The 21339-nt window shown below is 33.1% G+C and overlaps 2 protein-coding genes across 3 annotated transcripts in view; one reads left to right on the top strand and one right to left on the bottom strand.

Moving 5' to 3' along the window:
- LOC130446747 (neuroendocrine protein 7B2) overlaps window positions 1-21339 on the top strand; it is a 32060-nt gene that overhangs the window by 3406 nt on the left and 7315 nt on the right. For both annotated transcript variants that reach the window (XM_056783165.1, XM_056783164.1), the window contains exons 2-4: window positions 1637-1717; window positions 3843-4094; window positions 5327-5459. In XM_056783165.1, the coding sequence (XP_056639143.1) occupies window positions 1655-1717; window positions 3843-4094; window positions 5327-5459 (448 nt within the window). In that variant the 5' untranslated portion in view covers window positions 1637-1654. The remainder of the gene's footprint in view (window positions 1-1636; window positions 1718-3842; window positions 4095-5326; window positions 5460-21339) is intronic.
- LOC130446746 (cytochrome P450 4c3-like) lies at window positions 8209-21205 on the bottom strand. The gene is made up of 8 exons (XM_056783163.1): window positions 20872-21205; window positions 15731-15931; window positions 14861-15046; window positions 12402-12775; window positions 12074-12142; window positions 10225-10396; window positions 9787-9960; window positions 8209-8499 (listed from the first exon to the last, which is right to left on the bottom strand). The coding sequence occupies exons 1-8, from the start codon at window positions 21050-21052 to the stop codon at window positions 8342-8344; spliced, it is 1515 nt and encodes a 504-aa protein (XP_056639141.1). The 5' UTR covers window positions 21053-21205; the 3' UTR covers window positions 8209-8341.

Raw genomic sequence — 21339 nt, 5'->3', positions numbered from 1 at the left:
TGTCATGGATAGACAAGATATTTTTTTAATCGGTTATTGTCGCTGAAATCCAAATACTTATCTAAATAGTGACAAATGTCATAACAAATTTGGAAACACTTTGAAAAACGTTTATATTTGTTTCATTCTTGACCATCCTCAGATAGGATCAAAAAGATTGTTCTTCTAGCCTAGCAATTACTAGCAATTTATTCTTTTAAACGTTTCATAGTTGCAAAGAATTTTGTAGCTATGGTTTCAATTTTCTTAAGAAGTCTATTCGGTTTTTCCATATATTAGCAAGAAAAAGAGAATATACAGTGGTTTAGAGTGATCAAATGTATCTTCTAAGCCCAGCAGTTGTTTCAACGCATTTGGACAAACACCTTCCAAAGATAGAAAATCCGAAATAAGTGTAGGATAAAACTTTAAAATCTTCTCAAGAGCTAGGCATAAAATATTTCGGCTTCCTCCACGAATTCCTTCAAACATTCCCTCTTGACGGCAGGTTGTTGAAAGTGATTTCGATTCAGTCGCAAAGAATGAATTCTAATCTTGACAGTTTAACTGCTGAACTCTCAAACTCAGACAACCGTGCTCGTTACAGTATTTAATCTTTCACGCGAAACAAACAAAACTAAAGATTATTAGGCATTACTTGTATTATAGCTGATGGTTACATTTAAATGATAAAATCCTCATCACTCATCAATATTTAATTTTATTATTCAATGAATCGCCAACAAGAATTTTGCATATCCATCGATTATTTTATATCGAAAATGGTAAATTTATCATCTTTTTTGATCGAAATAATTGACATTTTAATTTTATATAATCCCAATAATTATGCAACGCTTATTTTGTTCAGTAATCCGTGGGTAGATATGACGATCAAATAAATAGGTTTAACGTGAAGGTTGGTGTTTCCATTAATCTTACACCCACGACGACGAATTGGCATCAAAACTTCGATGAAGTTCTACTTTTTTGTATTATTGATTTTATATGGTGATGAATTTTGATACTTTTTAATATTGTATATCGACGGTTATACGAGGGTGATTCTATTTATGCCCAAAGTAATCACAAACTTCATAATCTTTTATAACCCAATAATTTAAATTTTGAGATTATTTTTTAGAATGTTTCTAAAAAATCAATGAACTCCTTAATTTATCTCATCCTCCATCCTGTTTCTTTACCACAAATACCCCCTTTCCTTCGCCACACACCTTTCCATGCGTTTTTTCCATTGATCGAAGCAGTGCTGGAAATCTTCTTTAGGAGCTCTAGTGTTTTTTGCTTTACCGCTTCCATCGACTTAAATCGGGTCCCTTTCAAAGTATATTTTATCTTCGGAAACAAAAAAAAGTCACATGGTGCCAAATCTGGTGAGTACGGCGGGTGATTGAGCACTGGAGAGCGCTTACCGGCCAAATACTGCTTCATAGATGATTACAGATTTCAGTTCTTAGATTGTCCTCATTTTCAAGAGCTTGTTACAAATTAGCACTTTTAAAAAAGTGAATTTCTGATATTCTGTTTCACGTTAAAGATAATAGAAAAAATTATTATATATTCACATTACGCAGGATACATCATCTTATAATTAAAACATGAAATATTGTTAATAATATGTTTATTACTTTTTCAGGTCGAAATTTGATCCAGAATGAAGCTCGTTTTTCTACTATGTTGTGTCACAGCTGCTACGTGCTATATACCCCAAGGCAAAGTGAGTCAATTCCTATATAAACAAATTAATCATTTATTGAAGGTGGAATAATTATGAATTTGATATTTTGTATTCTGGAACAACAGCTAATTCGACTGCTTGTTGAAGGCTAATTTTTAAACACCCTGTATGAATTATCGACTAGTGGGACATATAGAAAACAAACAAACTCTTGTTGTCAATTTCAAGTCACCTTTTACGTTATTAATTTTAATATATATTGAAAAAATTTTCTTAAAACATAAAAAATTTTCCGATTGTAAAAGATTTTCCACGAAAATATGTACATAGGCATCTTAAAATCAATATAAATAACAGAGTACGTTAAGTTTTAGTTTACCTTTGATCTTCGAAGATGATTACTTCGTTATTTAAACATTTGTACATAGAAAAAGCAAAATTTTCATCCTGTAGAGTCCATCGTTTTGATGTAACTTTATGAATCTTTCTTAGCTGTGAGTTAGTGATTTCAATATTTCATTATATCACTTAAACTTTCTTCTATATTCTCAAACGTTCCAATTTCAAACATCTTCTTCAATGTATTTAACTGCTCTTTGTTATTCTTCAAACTGTTTTTCAATTTTGATATTTTGGTTATTGTATTTCAATGAACTTGATACATTACCATTTCCCTAGATGTTCAATTGTTCTTACTAGTTATAGCTACAGTCAAAAAACTGATTTTTGTTTATCCAAAACTACTAATTTCCTCTGTAAAAATGTGATCCGGCCATTTACTTGAAAACTCCAATGACTCTTCTATATGTAAATTGCCAGATGTTAAAGAATGAACACTCGCACTATTAACTTGATGTTCTTTGATGATCATATCGGTGTCTACCATACCTGTATTTACAGCATATGAATGTTCTTGGTTTGCTATAAAGTCATGAACTTTGGCATAACTGTGATTTTCATAAATGGTAGTAGACAATGAAGGCAGATGAACTTTTAGAACAAACGTCAGGAAAGCGTTTTGGGAAATTAAAAAAAAACGTTGCGGGAATTGAGAAATTGTTCAGGACGAATGACATTTTGACAATTGACATTAACAGTACTGACTTTTATTTCACTAGCGCCACGATTAGTAAGTGTAAGAAGTAAATTTATGTTGTCGAAATTTACATGCGAGTTGACATTCTTATTGGTATGTTCTGTCAGTCATCCTATGAACAATTTGCAACATTGACAAGATCAATAGTAATATTTGCTAATTAAGCTATTTTTTAATCACTTATCATACACATTATAATGTAATAATATGTTGATGAGACAGGAAATCCTGTAGGGTTCTTCGTGTAAAAAGTATATGTTCTCATAATATTCTAAATTTTTTTACTTCTTAAGTACAGATGCGGCTCATATTTTCACAATTCAATTATTAATAATTAATATATTGCCCCGCTTTCATTTTTTACGTCTATTTCTCATGATGTTTTTGAAACTTGAGAATCTGCTCATGTTTTATAGATAAATCTATATTTTGAAAAACAAAAAACGAAAAATAATATTGTACAAAATCTTAGAGCTTTGCTTTTTTTACGTGTAATTTCTTCAAAAACTAGAATTTTTATCTTTGATTCACCTAAAGCAGCTATTTTCAAACCAAGTCGATAATTATTTTATTTGAAAAAACCAGGAGATAAATCTGGTGGTCTGGAAGTATTTTCCAAATAATTTTCTTTCTCACGTTTGTTGGGAGCTGACAATGTATTATCTGTACATAAAAGGTTTTGAAAAAATTAATCATAGAGTAAGTTAAGACAAAATCTCTCTCACACATAAGTACCTTCTGGTGAACTGGGAATTCAATGAATTAGTTAAGTACATTTCAATTAATCAAAACTGTTGTTACATGTATATTGTATTAAGTCCGTAATATTTTATATTGATAGCACCGTAGATTTTGAAGCTTCACAAAACAAGAAGTAGACGTAATGACTGATATTATAAACTCCATTTTGAAGGTTATATTCAAAGTTTTAAATTTATAATAAAAATCACGTCGAAAATGTAGTCTATTCCATACAATATTCAAAGTCGTTTTAAAATCAGTTTACCATAGTTAGTGATCTATTTGGACAAAATGTGTAATGTTTTAGCTTATGTATATACCTTACAGGGAAACATCTTGTCCGGATTGTTTTTGCGAGATCTGGTAAATCGCATAAACGGTAAACAGATTGCTGAAGGGGATGGTATCTCTTATTTGGATTTTACTGAAGGAATGCCGTTGGATGGTCGATCTCTTACTCGAGGATTGGAAGAAGAGCCTATGTTTCCATTGGATTATGATAGCATCAGAGAAATGGATATACATCCGAGCATTAGAGATCAGGAATATTTGAAGCATAGTACTTTGTGGAGTAAACAGGTTGGTCTGATATTGTAATTATTTCTGTTACTTGTATTTTTTTCGGCCTTCATGTCTCTCAATCTCGTTATAGAAATATTTCAAACCCTTATCGACACCCCTCTCCAATTTGATTCAGAACCGTTTTACCTGTCCTTGTGGTTCCCACCATAACGAGAAATATTGAGTTCAAACATCAAGTGATAGTTTTCCTTTTTGAATAACATTTAGTGAGTATATTGTGAACTTTCTAGAAGGTTTTATAAAACCAGGTCTTATAGTATAGACCCAAAAATGTTGAGGGAAACCATAGTTAAATTATTGTAAGTAGTTAGTTCTCTCAGATCCTTGACATTGTTAAGACATACTTTCAAAATTTTAAATAAAAGACAATCTCCAAATAATTAAGTACTATTATTCAATAAATACGAGGATTGTCCCAGAAGTACCTGGCCTGACCTAGAAATGGCGGTGGATGCTTGAAAAATACCACTGTATAAAAAGTACTCAATCTATACATGTTTCAAGTTTGAAGACGCCACGTTGTTTAGTATTTGTTATCAATAGTGAACGTTTTCAGTGAATTTGTAAACATTAGGCCATACAAATATATAAGCCGAACTAGATTCTACTCTGGTTGAGACTGCCACTTCGTTATCAACAGTAAAATATTGGGTGGCAGAGCTTAAACGAGGCCGTATGACCTCGTAGGTCTCGAATCCGTACTTTCAAGGTCACATGACGGGCCAAAGTTATATGGAAATGCTTGAAGATTAACGTAGTCGCTGCGCAACTCGTTATATGTGCGGGAGTACCTTAATGTTCATTTTGTAGAATGAATAGGCTCACGAGGATTCGTTGAGGGGTCCGCTCGGTCATGTCACCTGAGAACCTGCGATTTCTTCCTGTGGTGCCTTCTCAATTTGAAATTCTTCGCGTAGAGCTTAACATGCTTCGTCGGACCTGCGTCTCCGTTACTGTAAATTCATTGATCAAGTTAGGCATCAATTTGATCACTTTTTCGAATACCTCTTCTAATTTCTTTTAATAAATTCATTTTGACGCTGTCTTTTTTCTCCCGTTGCAAATTTATTGCTTCTGACTTATTCGACCTCTTCATAATGACAATTTATTCATTCATTTCATTATTTATACAGTCATTTCCTAAAGCAATTATTATCCATTATAAATAACCTTTTTAACGATTCCAGAGATATTTTTTAAATCGGGTAATCATCTCAAATTATTTTCAGTTTCCCAACGGAGATAGAGACGAAGCTCAGGGACTTCAACATGGAGGAATGAAAACCAAAGATAGACTGAAAAGTGAAACAACTTTACCAGCTTATTGCAGTCCCCCCAATCCGTGTCCCGTTGGATATACTGGTAAGATATATCTAAAAGAATTTTATGTAATGATGATTTTTGGTAAATGTTTATTGTTTATTGCATCACTAAAAGTAGGAGTTCAGAGCATGCTAGAAGTACTGTTTCGCCATCTTTTTCGGAACACTTACATACATTCACAACTACAATGGACTTATACCTTAAGGTGGGTCTACATCTGATGTAAATACTTGTGTATTGTGATTTTGTTGAAGGCTACGGGGTGTTTGAGCAAGTAATTACAGGGATTGAGTAGGGAGGATATAATTCTCTAATCTAATTTATTAGGGCCTCAAAGTCTGCAGGAGACATGTGTAAGCAATTTCGAAAATGACCAGTACTCTCATCCAGGGATAATATTTTTGATAAATGATTTTTAATATATTCATTTCTATTTATATACAGTTACTTCATCCAACAACATCTCCTTTGTTTAAACTTTTTTTTGGTAATGAGGTGGTTGATAATAATGAAAATGACACTTTTTTCATTTCATTCAAATAGTAAATTTTTTTAGTACGTCCAACTATACATCACTATGTGCCGCAAGTTTAGTGTGAGCTACCTAGGAATATGGGGCCAAAGAAAATACACAAAATAGAATTTAAAGCAGTTTATTACAAACGAACATTTATTTCTAGTATTAATCAAAATATATAGGAAGTAAAACAAAAAAAGTATAAATGTTCATTTCAATGAGAGGAATGGAACTCTTTTTGGCCATCAAGTATTTTCTTGAAGTTTGGAGAGTATGTTGTAGCCGCCGATGCAGTTGTCCAAATGTTCATCATTCAATCAGCCTGATCTCCGCCAAAATGTTTTACAATACAAGCTGAAAAATCTTCTACATCAATCTCTATAAAGGGAGAGTTGACGAACTGTGCCACAATCAATATGCTTTTAAAATATTGAAATCATTGATCAAATTGTTGTCTTAAGTCTGAAAGAATTTCCACGTATTCTTGCTTATAGCTGGGGTGTTGTGGAGGATTTTGTTTGTCAACGATCTGCTTCAGACTAGGAAAGTGCTTGTATCAAACTGGTGGCTCGTGATCGACTGTTTGGCGTCCACTGGTCTACATAAGTCATGTGCGTCGAAAAAAATTTTGCCGAATGCAACGCAAAATAAGAATTCAAGAGATATTCAACACAATTTATTCTCATAAAATAGGGTTCATTTTCATTTACATGAGATAGAACTAACTACATGGCATGAGAATATTATGTTGGAAAAAACGTCGATTTGTAATTATAAATGTGCGCAGGTAGTTGCTGAGGTTAAGTTATGAAAGAAAATAAACAATTTTTTTGGTTTATTTTAATTCATATCACTAAAAAGGAATGTTGGAATGGTTTTTGCTTACTTTCTCAATATTAAGAGCTAAATGGGATATAAGTATTGAAAGTAACGCAGCGAGTGAAATATTTTTTCAATAAATATGAAATTATTTGAAATTAAATAATATACAGGAGGCTGCATTCAAAATAAGAAAGTTGGTATTGGTCACTGTCACAAGATACACCCTGTATAATTTTTTTAAATGCGTTTTTGAAAATACATAACGTCTAAGTGTTTTTCGAATCTATCTCATATGGCCGTTCCAAAACGTATATTTTTATTAATTAAGTTCATGTTTAAATAGCAAATTTTCGAATTCCCATGGCACAAAAAATTGTTGCTTCATTAATACAAGAATACAAGGGCGGCTACTCAAGCTTTGAGATATGGCAACACTGATGTGAATATGTAAAATCTGAATTGCTTACAGGTACTTGAAACATTCATCTACTCAAAAAATTACATTAAATCGGGAACATTTTATTGCGATGATTTCGTATGACTTTTGACGTGGATTAAACTAACAGCAGTGTGCCTATCAACTGCTTCGACTTTTGGTAATGAAGCACTATCTCGAGCCTCCGTGCTTCGATGGTTTTCCGAATTCAATCGTGGTCGCAATTCGCTACAAGACGAATTTTGTGAAAGATGTCCATAATAGGTTGTTGTGCCAGAAAACATCGATGCTGTGCGAAAACTGATATTGCAGGATCATTATGTGACATCCCGTGAGATTGTGGTATACTTTGGTATTAGTTCCACTCGCATACATTCAATATTGCATAAACATTTGGTTGTAAAAAGATTTGTTCGCATAATTTGACATATGAAACTGAAACTAAACAACAATCGACTGTATGGGTCTTTCAAGAAGAGCCAAATCCAACAAAATTTGTTCGCGCACATTGAAGTAAATGGTTGCCTATTTTTAGAACGGTCAATTCTGAATGGTATAGGAGCATTTGTTTGCCAGAAGTTTTCGAAAAAATTAGGGAAGCTAATCGCAGAAGACGAATTAGCGTCCACTAGGACAATGCGAGCTTTCACGCATCAGTTCAAGCCAAAACGTGTTTTAACATAATCCGCCCACAACGTTTTTCTGTACCTGAAGAAGCGGTTGATGCGTTCAAAACACATGTTTTGAAGGTACCTCAATCGGAATGGAAAAAAGGCTTCGACGATTGGTTCAAACTCATACAAAAGTGTATTGATCTCAAAGGAGAATATTTTTAAAAACAATAAAGCCATATCCAATTATAACTATTTGTTTTTATTTTCTATCGCAAAACTTCAGTAACAACCCTCGTATAAAGTAACTGAAATCCAAATGAAGCAAGTGTTGAGTTAGTTCTCTTCTTCCAATTCGTTTATCTATGTTTTTTTTTCATTTATGTGGAAAAGAATATAATATTCCTTGAAGTTAAAATATATTTACTTAAATACTATCATAAAAAAATATAAAAAATGAATTGCTGCAAAAAATATTAGTTTCACTATTTCGATAATGCTTGTCAGTAACAGTAGGGCATACATAATTTTTATTTTATTCCCTCTTTTTTACCGACAAATGTATACCACTTTTGGAGACTAATATCAATTCAGGAGCTAGTTTGAGTCGATGGTTTTTCGCCGGAAGTAGTTCATAATTTCTCAACACTTTTGACACTGTACTTTTCATTTCGAGCATTGCAAATTTTTGTCCTGAAACATAACAAAAAATGTATGTAGACACTCGTATACTGTATGTCTCATTTAAGATGGAGACATCCTCAGATTTGCGATATTTTGAGGAATTGAGATTTGAATAAATCATTCTTGAAGACTAGAATTAAATTTTTTCTCATTCTACGAAATGGATAAAAATAAACAGTCCTACAAAAGAAGAATAGGATGAAAATCGTGGCGGATAAAGGAATCTTGATTTTAATAGATGGCTCTGAAACAAAAAATGGAACTGGAGAAGGTTTTATTACTAAAGGAACTGAAGATCCAAAAGCTTCACCGACTCAAAACAAAACTGGATGTGATATCCTTCAAGCAAAACAACAACAGAAAATGATTGTATACCCTAGTATACAGTATGTCTCAAGATAAAAACATCCTTAGATTTACGATATTTTGAAGAATTTAGATTTCAATTTTTTCCAAACTACGAAGAGAACAAAAATAAACAGTCCTACAAGAGAAGAACAGGATGAAAATCGTGGGGGATAAAGAAATATTCATCTTAATAGATAGCTCTGTAACAAAAAATGGAGCAAGAGCAGGATCTTGTTCTAAAGGAACTGGAGATTCAAAAGCTTTACCGACTCAAAAATGGCTGTAATATCCAAATGAAAATAAAAGCAAAAGAGATAACTGCCCAACTTTTTAGGGAAAGTAGTGAATCAAACAAAAACACAACAATCTAAACAGATATCCAGACAGCCTTAAATACAGTAGCATGTGATACCAAAGAAGGCCTCTGCTGGATACCGGGACATTACGAAGAGAAAGGAAGTTCTAAAGTAGATAGGCTTGCACAAAGGAAGAAGATGCCAAAAAAATAGTAACAGTGCTACTATAGATGTAATTGTTGAAAAAACCAAACATCGGATAAATGGTCTGACAGAAGTTATTGTACGATATCCAGAGCGGTCTGGTAAAGGATGAATGGAGATAAAACAGAAATGTTAATAAAATTCACGATTCAATTCATCTAGTAGACCATTGGGATCATCACTGTTGGCACAAGACTCTAGAAATGGGGATTGGTAATGAATAACGATTGTCCATTAACGAAGAACAGGCAGTAGAGCATCTGTTCTGCCGGTACCCTGCCTTGATGGAAAAATGACGTTTATGCTGGGGGATTACAAAAAAAATCACCTCGAAGAAATAGCAGAATAAGACAGAAAAAATGAAAATCTTCCTAAATTGGATATGTTTAAAAACCAAACTGTATAAGAAGCAAAAAGATGATATTATTGATATTTGAGTTGTAATTACCAATGCAGTTTCTAGGTCCAGCGCTGAACGGGATGTATGTGTAAGGACGGGTTCCATCAATGGTTTCAAACCTCTCTGGTATAAATTTCAAAGGTTCCGGAAAATTTTTTGGGTTTCGATGTATTATGTATGGAAATATAACAATCTGTTGACCTTTTGGAACGATTATATTATCTAAAAATAAAATAAATGTTCTCTAATTGTAGAACGAAAACAAATGAAAAAAATTTAATAAATACATTGTACATTTTTGTCGTATTGATAACTTAGTATGAACATAGAATTTGGGAAAATAATTAACTTTGATCAAAATATCACACGAAATCGTAAAAAATATTATGAACGATAAATGAAAATTTATATGTCAGAATGATCGTAATTATGCTTCAAAGTTATATAAGCAATTTGAGAGTCAATTTTCGAAAATATTTGTCTTACTCCACTCAAATTCCTCGGATGCGGTTCTTCCAAAAAAAGGTACTGACGAATAAAGTCGTAACGTTTCTTTTATAACCATCTCCAAATATTTCATATTTTGCAAATCTCCAATTTTGGGTCTAGCTGTTGCCAAGTTTCCAAATATAATTTTTTGTTCGTCAAGTGCTTTTTCCTAAAAAATTATGCCTCTTTAAAAAACTTCGGGGTAAGTAATTAACAAAAGATAGCATAACTTTCCCTGCTTAAATGGCACCTGGAATTTATACAGCGGTGATTAACACTCATCATTGTTATCATAAATAATATCGCTTTCCAATGTTCACTCATTTCATTCATCAATCATCCATTATTCATCATATTTTAACACAGAAAGCTTTAACATTAGAAGTATAGCCCATCGTATGGCTTTAACCCAACGTTCAGCAAGCTCTTTAAGACGATAAAATCATTCTTTCGGCTTGAATGAAAAAAATTCTCGCACTGGATTTTTCAGAAAAGAATTTCGTCATGGATCTAAATAATTAGTATTCTGATAGTGCAAGGTTCTGGATTTGGTAGGAGTTCAATGCCACCAAGATCTTATATGGTTTAGCGTTAACTTACTGTAAGAGAACTTGCTTTCGGTTAACCAAATATGGATATTTCTCCGATAAAACTTCATATATTCGCATATATTGACGTAAACTAAACCTTAGTAATTCCACAAGATACACAACAAGACTTTTCGTTTGAATCGACCTCTCTTTGCTACGGGTTTTGGTAATTGTCCTCAATCTAACCACTAATTTTTCACTTTCGGGTTGCTTATATGTATTCATTTTCCATCGCAAGTAAAAATTCGTTTATACTATCATCTTTCAGAAGCTGTTTGAACATTTCTATTCGCTTGAATGTCGATTAACTAAGTTTTATAGATCTTACCTAATGATTTTATGATATATCTGGTATCGTTAGGAAGTCCAAGAGAGTCTGATAACTACCGAGTGCTGGTACAAGTTTGGTTATCTACTTCTTCAAGCGTCAAATCTATTTTCACATATTTTCCATGCTACCACGACTTGTGACTTGTGTTTCCAATAACGTCTTAACAATACACGAATTTCATTTTTATCGCACTACATACTATTAATTATAAAAATGTACCACGTCGTCAATAAACAAAGAATAAAGATTAAAAGAAAGTAAAACAATTATACTATTCATAAAATTGGAGATTACTCTTAACAAGGTAGACATTTTTGTATTGCGACATACGAAAACCGACATCACACATGAGGCGCCATCTGCAATATTGCAAGAAAATTTTCGTTGTCTTGCCTAAAATGCAGGCAAAAAAACTTGCAAGTGTTTTTTTGACACGTTCGTGGTATCTATCATGTTAATTTCGGCAATAAGGACATTATGTACCATGTCTATTCTACTAGAGAATATCATGGACTTCTTTAAGTGTTCATTAGCGATTGTGGGTGCTACACATGCTCGTCTATCCACATAAATTCACGACAACTCCCTCCCTATGTCGTATACCACTACAGACTTTTCTAATGTCTGCACTAAATCTTTGTGAATCATAGCGTTTTTAAACGTAAGTATTTAATCACTTCGAGTTTCTCAATACCATTCATTTTGACTCTGAGATGTGACTGTTTCTATTTCTTCTACTAAAGACAAGGTTTAACAGGTTCATACTTGTTAGTGTTTATACGTTTATATACGTAGTCTATACGATTTTTTATTTATAAATGGGTTAAAAGCGTATTTATGCTTGTCCTATACTAAATAATAATAATAAAACAATCTTATTGATTGCCAAGTGGAATGAGGTCGCATTTATAGCGAAGTAAATTACCTGAGCTGCTGGATTGTTTGCCAAAGCATAAAGTGTGAGAGATATTGCAGATGAAGTAGTGTCATGTCCCTAAAATATGAAAATATATTTTAATAAATTTTTGTCAATATTTTACGTAACTAAAATGATACGCTCAGACATACGGTTATGTTTATTGCATCCAGTAAATCTGTCAAGAATTGACACCAGGTGACTTGAGGAAACACCACCATCGAGAAAAATATATAAATAAATTCAGAACCCTTATACACTAACTTAGTGAAATTGAATGCATTGAAAATATACATCAATAAGTTAAATATCATTGGAAAAATCTATGTTATCTTACTTCAAACATAAACGTATCCACTTCTTCTCTAATGTCTTCCACAGATAAATTCTGACCGTTAACAGTACATTTTAATAACAGATCCAAAAAAGCAACTCTCTTTTTTATACCTATATCGTCGTCTTCTTCACTATCATCAGATTCCTTACGTTCTTCCATTTTCTTTCTAATTACCGAAATGGTATGCGAATGAAGTTTCTCCAATGTGTTGATTTCTTTGTAGTAGTTAGACGTAAAGGGATATAGATATGAACCTATTGTTGCAACAATTGAATAATTTTTGGAATGTATCAAGGAACACATCTCTTTGACGGCAGCTCTATATTCGGATTGGTTGTTTATTTGGGCGTTTATTGATATACCCATGGCAGTTTCTGAAACGAGTAACGGTTCAATTGAAACTTCTAGAAAACAGTATTGTTTGTTTGCTCACGGCCCCCACATTTGATTGCAGGTCCTGTAACTAGGATCAGGATCGCCCCTATTCCCTTAATGTATTAAATGGTAGAAGGAGAAAGTAGAGGTAGTGTGTGGGGCCCGAGCAAGCGTTGTATGCAAATATTGCAAACAGTAACTAGCTCGTGAGCACCTATTTAAATAATAACTAATCTAGAATTTAAATTTAATTGCGACAATTTCATAATTATATATTATATATTTCATTTTAAGATCCAATATTCTGCAATAAATTTGAAAATTAAATTAATAGGGGGCTAGGCCCGAGCCCTCCGTATGCCTGGGCCCTGTAACCAAAGATGTACCAGCACCACCCTTGTGGGGGCCATGTGTTTGCTAATAGTTGTTCGCCGTTAACGAATGACAAGCAGCTTTTTTTATAAATATTGATTTGTAGATATATTACGCTTGTATTTACATGTTGTCAAATCATTCGTTTTCTTATAACTGTAATCAATTGTGTTAATCTAAAATAAATATTTTTTTGGAATGCTTTAACGTTTTTATGTCGTTTATCGGCATGACAGTAGTGATTAGCCGAAATTGCCGAATTTTACATCGACGACAACATAAATAACAAGTAACAAGTTAAAATTAGGAAAACGAATTGTGGCATTAATTAACAATTATAAGAGTACCATAATGTTCCACCACAAGTTACAGGTGAAAAAAATCTACCTGTAGCTTTTAAATAATAGTATATTTATACTTTCATTTGATTAACAGGTTAGGTCACTTCTACCTGTTATACGACACAAACTTATTTTTGTAAGGTATAAATCGAAATCTATCATTACAATCGGAATAAATTGAAATTTTATAATATCAGTCATGAGGCAATGTACACACACGCGCGTGTTAAGCATCAACCACTGGATAAGTCCATGGATTTTCCACCAGCCCCTATAATTCCAACAGGTCCTCGTCGTGTTTGAAGTTAATCCGAGGTTCAATTATTTCACCTAAGTAGCGCATATAAAGCTTAGATGTTATTTCTTGCGCCCCGACTTGCAGTTAGATCGTTTCCAGCTGCTTTTTACCAGTAATGAGCGCTGCCTCAACATTGTACTCAGTCATTGTCAATTTAAGTGTTTGTATGTGTGTGCAGCTCCAGCCAATTTTAATTTATGTGTGTGTGTGTGCAGCTCCAGCCAATTTTAATTTATGTGTGTGTGTGTGTGTGCAGTTCCACCCAATTTCAATTTATTTGTGTGTATGCAGCTCATGGGAGGTAAAAAGGTAGTAGATGAATGAACCATGGTCAAAATAAACTATTTTAAGTTAAGTAATACGATTATCAGAGATAATACTAGTCAAAGTCGCGCTAAAAATATCATACATATTTAGCAATACATTGACAATCATCTTATCTCGGCTCCTAATGTTCGTATAACAAGAATTTTTTTTTCAAATTGTATGGTTCTGAAGGACTCACTTTTTATATTTTAAATCGAAAGCTGATATCAATTTTATAGTCGGAGAGACCAGGAAAAATTACAAAGTAATCGAAGAATTTAAATAAATTATTCAAGTTAGTTAAGTGATAGTGATAAGTGAATTATTATAAATTAGTTAAGTGAATTATTATAAGTTAGTTAAGTGTATTGTATAGTATTAAAAAAAATTGACAAGAGTCAGTGTTTATTAAATAACCCCACGAATAAAGGGGTGACTATAAAAACGAAAAGCAATACAATATTAACCAAGTACATGCGGCCGCAATTTTGAGTTTCCAAAATTATAAAACACCAACATTTTCTTTCAGTTCTACTGGTATAATGTTATAGAGCATACGATTTCCTACAATTATGTCCACAATATTTTTTTGCGAGCGGGGAAGACTCCATTTACGAATGCTAGAAGATGTACTGGTAATTTTGGAAAGAGGTAGTGGAACGATATGTTTTCGATTAGTTGATGTTAGGTCGAGTTTTTGACTTACTTCTACAGACGAGATATGCAAAATATCCACTTGTGAAGTAATAAATGCGAAGAAAACTTACCGCTAATTATATCAAGTGTTAATAAAGACACCAAGGGATATATATCAAAGGATTTTTTTTCAGCTTGTGTCGCTAGAGTTTTAATAAAAATGTCACTAGCGCTTTCAAATACATCAACGAAATTTTCTAATATTGAGAAATGGAACGCTGGCGTTATCAAACGTCTACGTTGCTTCCATTTAGTGCCTAAAAACGTGAAATAATGATTATGGAAAGTACTTTTTTTGTAAAAAGTCGTTATATCATTATATTTTTTTGTTTCTAAATTGTCTTGATCATAGGTCTTTTCTGTTTGAAAATTAAATATATATGCTATCGTTAACTTGCATCAACCATTTAGTGTGTAAATTAGAAAGGTATTCTGTAGAATAGCTTGCTGATTCAGTTCAAAGGGAAAATTATTCAATTTTTGCATTAACTGGATCTGGATAACTGGATCTTGAACAACAGTAACATGTCCTGTTTCGTTCACTGTCCACCGTCCTATTCGTTTCTATGCAAAATTTGACACTTTAACAGATGGTATCAGAAAATCTGCAGATTTTCTAGTTAAGAGTGGTTTCTTATTGGGAACGTGGCAATAAAACACCAAATTGGACTAACTTTAATATATTTTCCGAGCTTTCGAATACTTCATGTATGTATTCATCTTCTTCAAAATTAAATATTCAAAGAAACGTTGATAGAAATGTATAGATAGATAGATAAAGACCGAAGGAAGTTGAAACGACAATTTTTTACCTGTTTTAGAAACTGATTTGCAGTCTTGAGAGACCTAAAATTGAGACGATTTGTCCACAAAAACATATAAAGAAGTCCAAAAAATTAAAAATTAAATAAATTTTTTGTCAATATATAGAACTAATTCACCTGTACTCGTTAGAAGTCCATTTCCCAACCACATTTTCAAATTATCATATTCATCAGATTTGTCGATCAATTTACTGGAACTCAATAGAAATTCTACAAATTTTTCATTACCAACCAACAATATAGTTTGTAATGGACCTTTGTAAACTTTCACCAAATCTCCATATTCTTCGAAAGTAGAAGCAATTTCTTGTAAATATTCTATAAATACATATAAAAAAAATATTAAAACTCTTAAAATTACAGACATAAGAAATGGTTTCTGGAAAATGATAATTCCTTTTATATGATTATTTCAAATATGATCTCGCACACTCATAGATTTTGACCTATGTGGCGTTACGACGAATGTCACAGAAGTACCTAAAGATGGCGGTATTTGTTTGAAAAATACCACTGTATTAGAAAGTATACAATCTATACTATATTTAGTATTTATTTAGCAGTTATCAATAGTGAAGTTCTCAGTGAATTTGTAAACATAGAAAAAATTGGTCATCGTTATGTGATACAATATTTTTATTTGAAATAACTCAGACCAAGTAATATAAAAGCTGAACTAGATTCTACTCTGGGTGCGACTGCTCCTACGTTATCAACAGGGTAGCAGAGTTCAAACGAAGCCGTACGACCTGCGAAGACCAGCGTCGTAGTGGTCGACCAAATGAAGTGAGGACTCAAGAAATGTTGAAGAAACAGGGTAGTGGAGATGTTTCCATCTGGTGTTTGGCAATATTTTTCAGAAATAAAGCCACGTTTCATAACCATGGATGAAACGTGGGTCCATCACTTCACACTCGAAACCAAAAGAACAATCAAAGCAATGGACTGAAAAGGGAGAAACGGCTCCAAAGAAGGCAAAGACCGTTCTATCTGCAGGCAAGATCATGGCGTCGGTTTTTGGGATTTTCATTGTCTATCTTGAAAAACTATCAACGGCGAGTATTATGCGTTTCAGTGAAGAAATCAAGCAAAAACGGCTGTATTTGCTTAGAAGAAAGTGTTGTTTCGTCAAGACAATGTACCAGCTCACAAATCCGTTAATGCAATGACAAAAATTGATAAATTAAAGTTTAAATTATGCCACGTATTCAACAGATTGAGCTTCCTCGGATTATTTTCTGCTTCCAGATTTGAAAAAATGACGGCGATCAAAGATTTTCCAACTATAAAGAGGTAATGTCGGCAGTTAATCGCTATTTTGAGGAGCTCGACGATACTTATGAAAAAAAAGAGTAACGAACTTATTGAACATCGCTGGGAAAAGTAAGTGGAGCTAAAAGGAGATTTCTTTTTGGGCCAGTTCATTCTGAGAACACCCTCGTACGAGTGATAGAAGCGGGTGTTTCACAAAAATATTGACATATTTATTATCTGCTAAAACACTCGGTTTGGTCTAGATTGAAAAGGACGATGACCCAATGGTGCAAGACATACATACATCTGTCTCACTCTCATAAGCATGCTCACAACCGCAATTGTATACAATAATTTTCCTTTTTTAAAAAGAGGGATTTCTTAAATCTATAACGGTTAATTAATCTATCTACGGGGGTTGTGTTTCTTATACGTCCGATGGGCTGTATAAAAAAGACGGGTGAATATACAAAAAAGATTTTATCACTAAAAGTAAGGTACAACGCAGCTTATTTTTCTATATAATCACCTTGACGACTAAGACATTTGTCATATCTGTGAACAAGCTTTGTTGTTATGACGGTTTCTTTGGGCTACACCAGCGCTATGGACACGGGCATTGCCATGGATCAGAATAATTCCAGAAGTCAAAATGCCCCTTCGTTTCTTGTTAAGATCTGTCCGTAAGCGTCGTAAAGCTCCACAAAATGGATCTGTATTCATTGTTATTCCATAACTGCATTAACTACACGATTTGTTTGAATTTTTTGGGTCTCGTTGAAAAATATGTGTGAGTTAATTGTTATGATTGCCGTTTCGTTTCGGGCGTGTCATACAGAATCCATGTCTTATCACCTGTCACTAGAGATTTCGGAAAATATTCTCCATCAGTATTGTAACGCTCCAAAGCTGCACCCACTCGGCGAGGTTGGTGGATGTTAGTCGACATCAGGCGCAAACTTTTCTCTGGAGCAATTATTCAGTACCGTTAGAGTACAGAGCAAATTTTAAAACTTCCGGTAATTGCTTCGATAATTCCTTTATGGTGATATAGCGAGTTTCCCTAACCTTTTGGTCAACTCTCTGAACAATTTCGTCTGCAGTGACAGACTTGCGTCTTTGATCCCGTTCATAAAGAACATCAGTTTGGTTATTTTTAAATTTGCCACACCATTGACCAATGTCATTGCTCATAAGGGTGTCTCAACACACTCTATTCTTTCTTCGATGTAGTTCAGTTGCACTATTCCTTTCTGCTTGCACGAAACGAGTAACGGCTCGCAATTTACTCTAGCGGGGAGAGTCAACAGCGATAGTCATGTTTATGTGACTGCAATTTAAAATGAAATTACCTGTTGGATTCGCCAGTGACAGAGCGTTTGAGCAAAGAAGATGTACAGTCGCTTACAACGTACATCAATTACCTGTTAAATTCCTGGCCATCATACTAAGCAATCGGAGATTGAGTAAAAAAAACAACCTTCGTATAATTCTCTTTTCAGAAATTTCAGCCTCGTCTTCAATCATTTCCTTATTGTATTTTTCGATGTTAATATGAGAATGATTAAACCATGTACAAAAAAATAGAGACTAGCCATCTTATGTTATATCGACGTTCTTATCATCATTATTATTATATGATATACAAGGATGCTTATTGTCCTTGAAAAATAATATGTTTTCAGAAGAATATGAAAAAAATCCATCTACGTATCAGCTTTACCTCCATATTTGGCATAGATAGCTGTCCTCTTTGAGAAATTGATTTTAAAAGTGAATAATTCTGTGATATTTCTACGGGAACTTTTAAAATAACTAAATCACCTCGATATAATAAGAGTTATTGAAAAACTTAACACCGATAATTATACCTTTGTGAGAACGACAAACAAATTAGGCAATAAAATACCTGTGGCAACTGGTATCAGACAAGAGGATAGCCTTAGCTCAATCCTGTTCAATATTATAATGGACGAAATCATCAACGAAGTAAAGCAAGCCAAGAGAGGATACCGAATGGGAGACAAAGAGATAAAAATAATATGCTATGCTGATGACGCAGTAATCATCTCGGAAAACGAAGATAATCTATAGAAGCTCCTATATAAATTCCAACAAATAGCGAACACGTACAACATGCAAATATCCACAAACAAAAAACAAAATCTCTGACAATATCTAAAGAACCGAGAAGATGTAAACTAGCGATCTACGATCAGAGTGTAGAACAAGTGATGTCCTTCAAATATCTAGGGACAAACATAACAAGCGATAGAAATCTAAAGAAAGAATTAAAAGCACAAACAACGAAGGCAGCATTAATATCAGGATACCTTAGAGATTTAATTTGGCGAAATAAATACATTATCACAAAATGTAAAATTAGAATATATAAAACTTGCGTAAGGCCGATCATGACATATGCAATAGAAACTAGAGCAGAGAACACAACCCCTAAACAAGGGACATGTGCGATATTCAGGATGTAGTAAGATGGGCAAGGAGCCGCAGAAGAGAATAGAGAGACCATGTTGACACAACTCGACCTCCTGGACGACCACCTGGTATGAAAGCTGGTCCTCAGCATCCCAACTACTCCTGGCAAACCTTTAATGAAAATACAGGACCTAGTCCTAACGTAAGAAGAAGAAGAAGAAAAACTTTTAAAATAAAAATTAAATTTAAGAATTATGAAGTCTATCCATTATATTATTAGATGGTTTTCAACAAGTATTAGTTGTTTTTCCAGCCAGACTTTAGTTTCGAAATTATTCTTTCGATAGTCAAATTTACGTAAAAATATGGATTTCCTATTTCTAAAAGAATTCCATTTCATTCCGTTTCATTTCGTAAACTATTGATAATAACTTCACGCCATGAACAATCATTTGCATTTTTTGAAAGAACTATCTTTTCAGTCGTGGTATATGCTTATAATAAATTATTTACTATAGCTTCAGGCTAAATCATTATCACTCAAATCATTTTATAAGAAAATTTTTTCATTTGAATTTGACTTTATTTGCTATGGAAAATACGGGGGGTAGCTTGAAAAATATCCGACATCAACCTGAAGATGTCAGCATTTATCAACATAATTTGCGCGTGCAAATTGAATGATTCTCACTAAAACTTCAACCGTTTTGGAAGTTCATTTTTGGTTAACAATGCCTACACAAATGAAAGGCAGTTAGACTTTGCACTATCATTTGCGACTGGAAAATTTTGTACAGTTGAATTCAAACGTGGCCGTTCCAACTTGACTGACGAGAATCTGTAACATCCAGAGATCATCGAAAACATTCAGTAAATAGTACTAGACGGCCGTTGAACTGAGATTAAGAGAGGTAGAAGAGGTTATCTCCATATCAAAACAAAGCAGTTGTCGTAAACTGAGTGAAAACTTATGCATGCGTAAGCTATAGGCGCGTCGTATGAGCAAAATAATAAACATTTACATCATGAAAGGGTACTTTATAAATAGCGTTCACTTATACATACTGTCAACACTGAAAATAGCCACAGTGTGTGAAAATTAACTTATTATTATTATTATATTATTAAAAATAATCAATCATCAATAAATTATTTTCAAACCAAACCATTCGAGTATCGCAGATGTTGATTGATGAAAAGTCTGTTTATGAAACACACATAAACAATAGATAATAGCGAGATATAATGAATAAACACAAAGATTTTGAGCTATTTTATTAGACTATTATTATACTATTTTGATAAGATACAATAAGATTGAAACCAGTTGATTATACTCGTCAAGTCATCGTACGTTTTTTGATAAAATTTAATTCAATAATCGTCGCGGCATATAGCCTGGAAAATACTTGGAAGAACGATTCGAATAATAAGTAATGGTGAATAATAGGACGGCTAGACTATAATATAATTTTTTTTCGTAATTAACTGATGTTCTATGAACATGACATTTTTCTAATTGTAACTTAAACTGTTTTTTGTTATTTAAATACTATTTACATACTTACCATCGGGAGATTTTCCAATAAACGCTCCCAAATTTCCATAGTACGGATTTGGTTTCGGCCCGGGCACATTCCATAGATATTTTGATTGACGTTTAACGAAATTTCTATGTAAAATCGGAATTATTATTAACAATATAAACAAAATAAATAAAAAAGATAGAGAAACAATTAAAACGAGCATTGCTTTCTTTCAAGGTAATGTAAGATACGTATTGTTGAAAAATTCTGCGTTCAATCGATGAAATGATATGAAAATAACACTGAAACAAATTATTGAAGTAATCGAATAATTCCGATATTTTTCTGCTTGGAACAACATTCTCAACGATAACTTATAGCCAAATATTTGATACCAATAATTACGAAAGCACATTTTAACTCAAAGAAATAGTGCATTAGAAAACATATCGGAAGAAATGTGAATTGAAGAGTAAAAGTTGGGATACAATTCGATGAAAAGATATCTGA

This window comes from Diorhabda sublineata, chromosome 7 (assembly GCF_026230105.1).
Source record: "Diorhabda sublineata isolate icDioSubl1.1 chromosome 7, icDioSubl1.1, whole genome shotgun sequence".
NCBI lineage: Eukaryota > Metazoa > Arthropoda > Insecta > Coleoptera > Chrysomelidae > Diorhabda > Diorhabda sublineata.
Note: the sequence above shows the minus strand (reverse complement) of the source record. Positions and strands in the feature narration are given on the sequence as shown.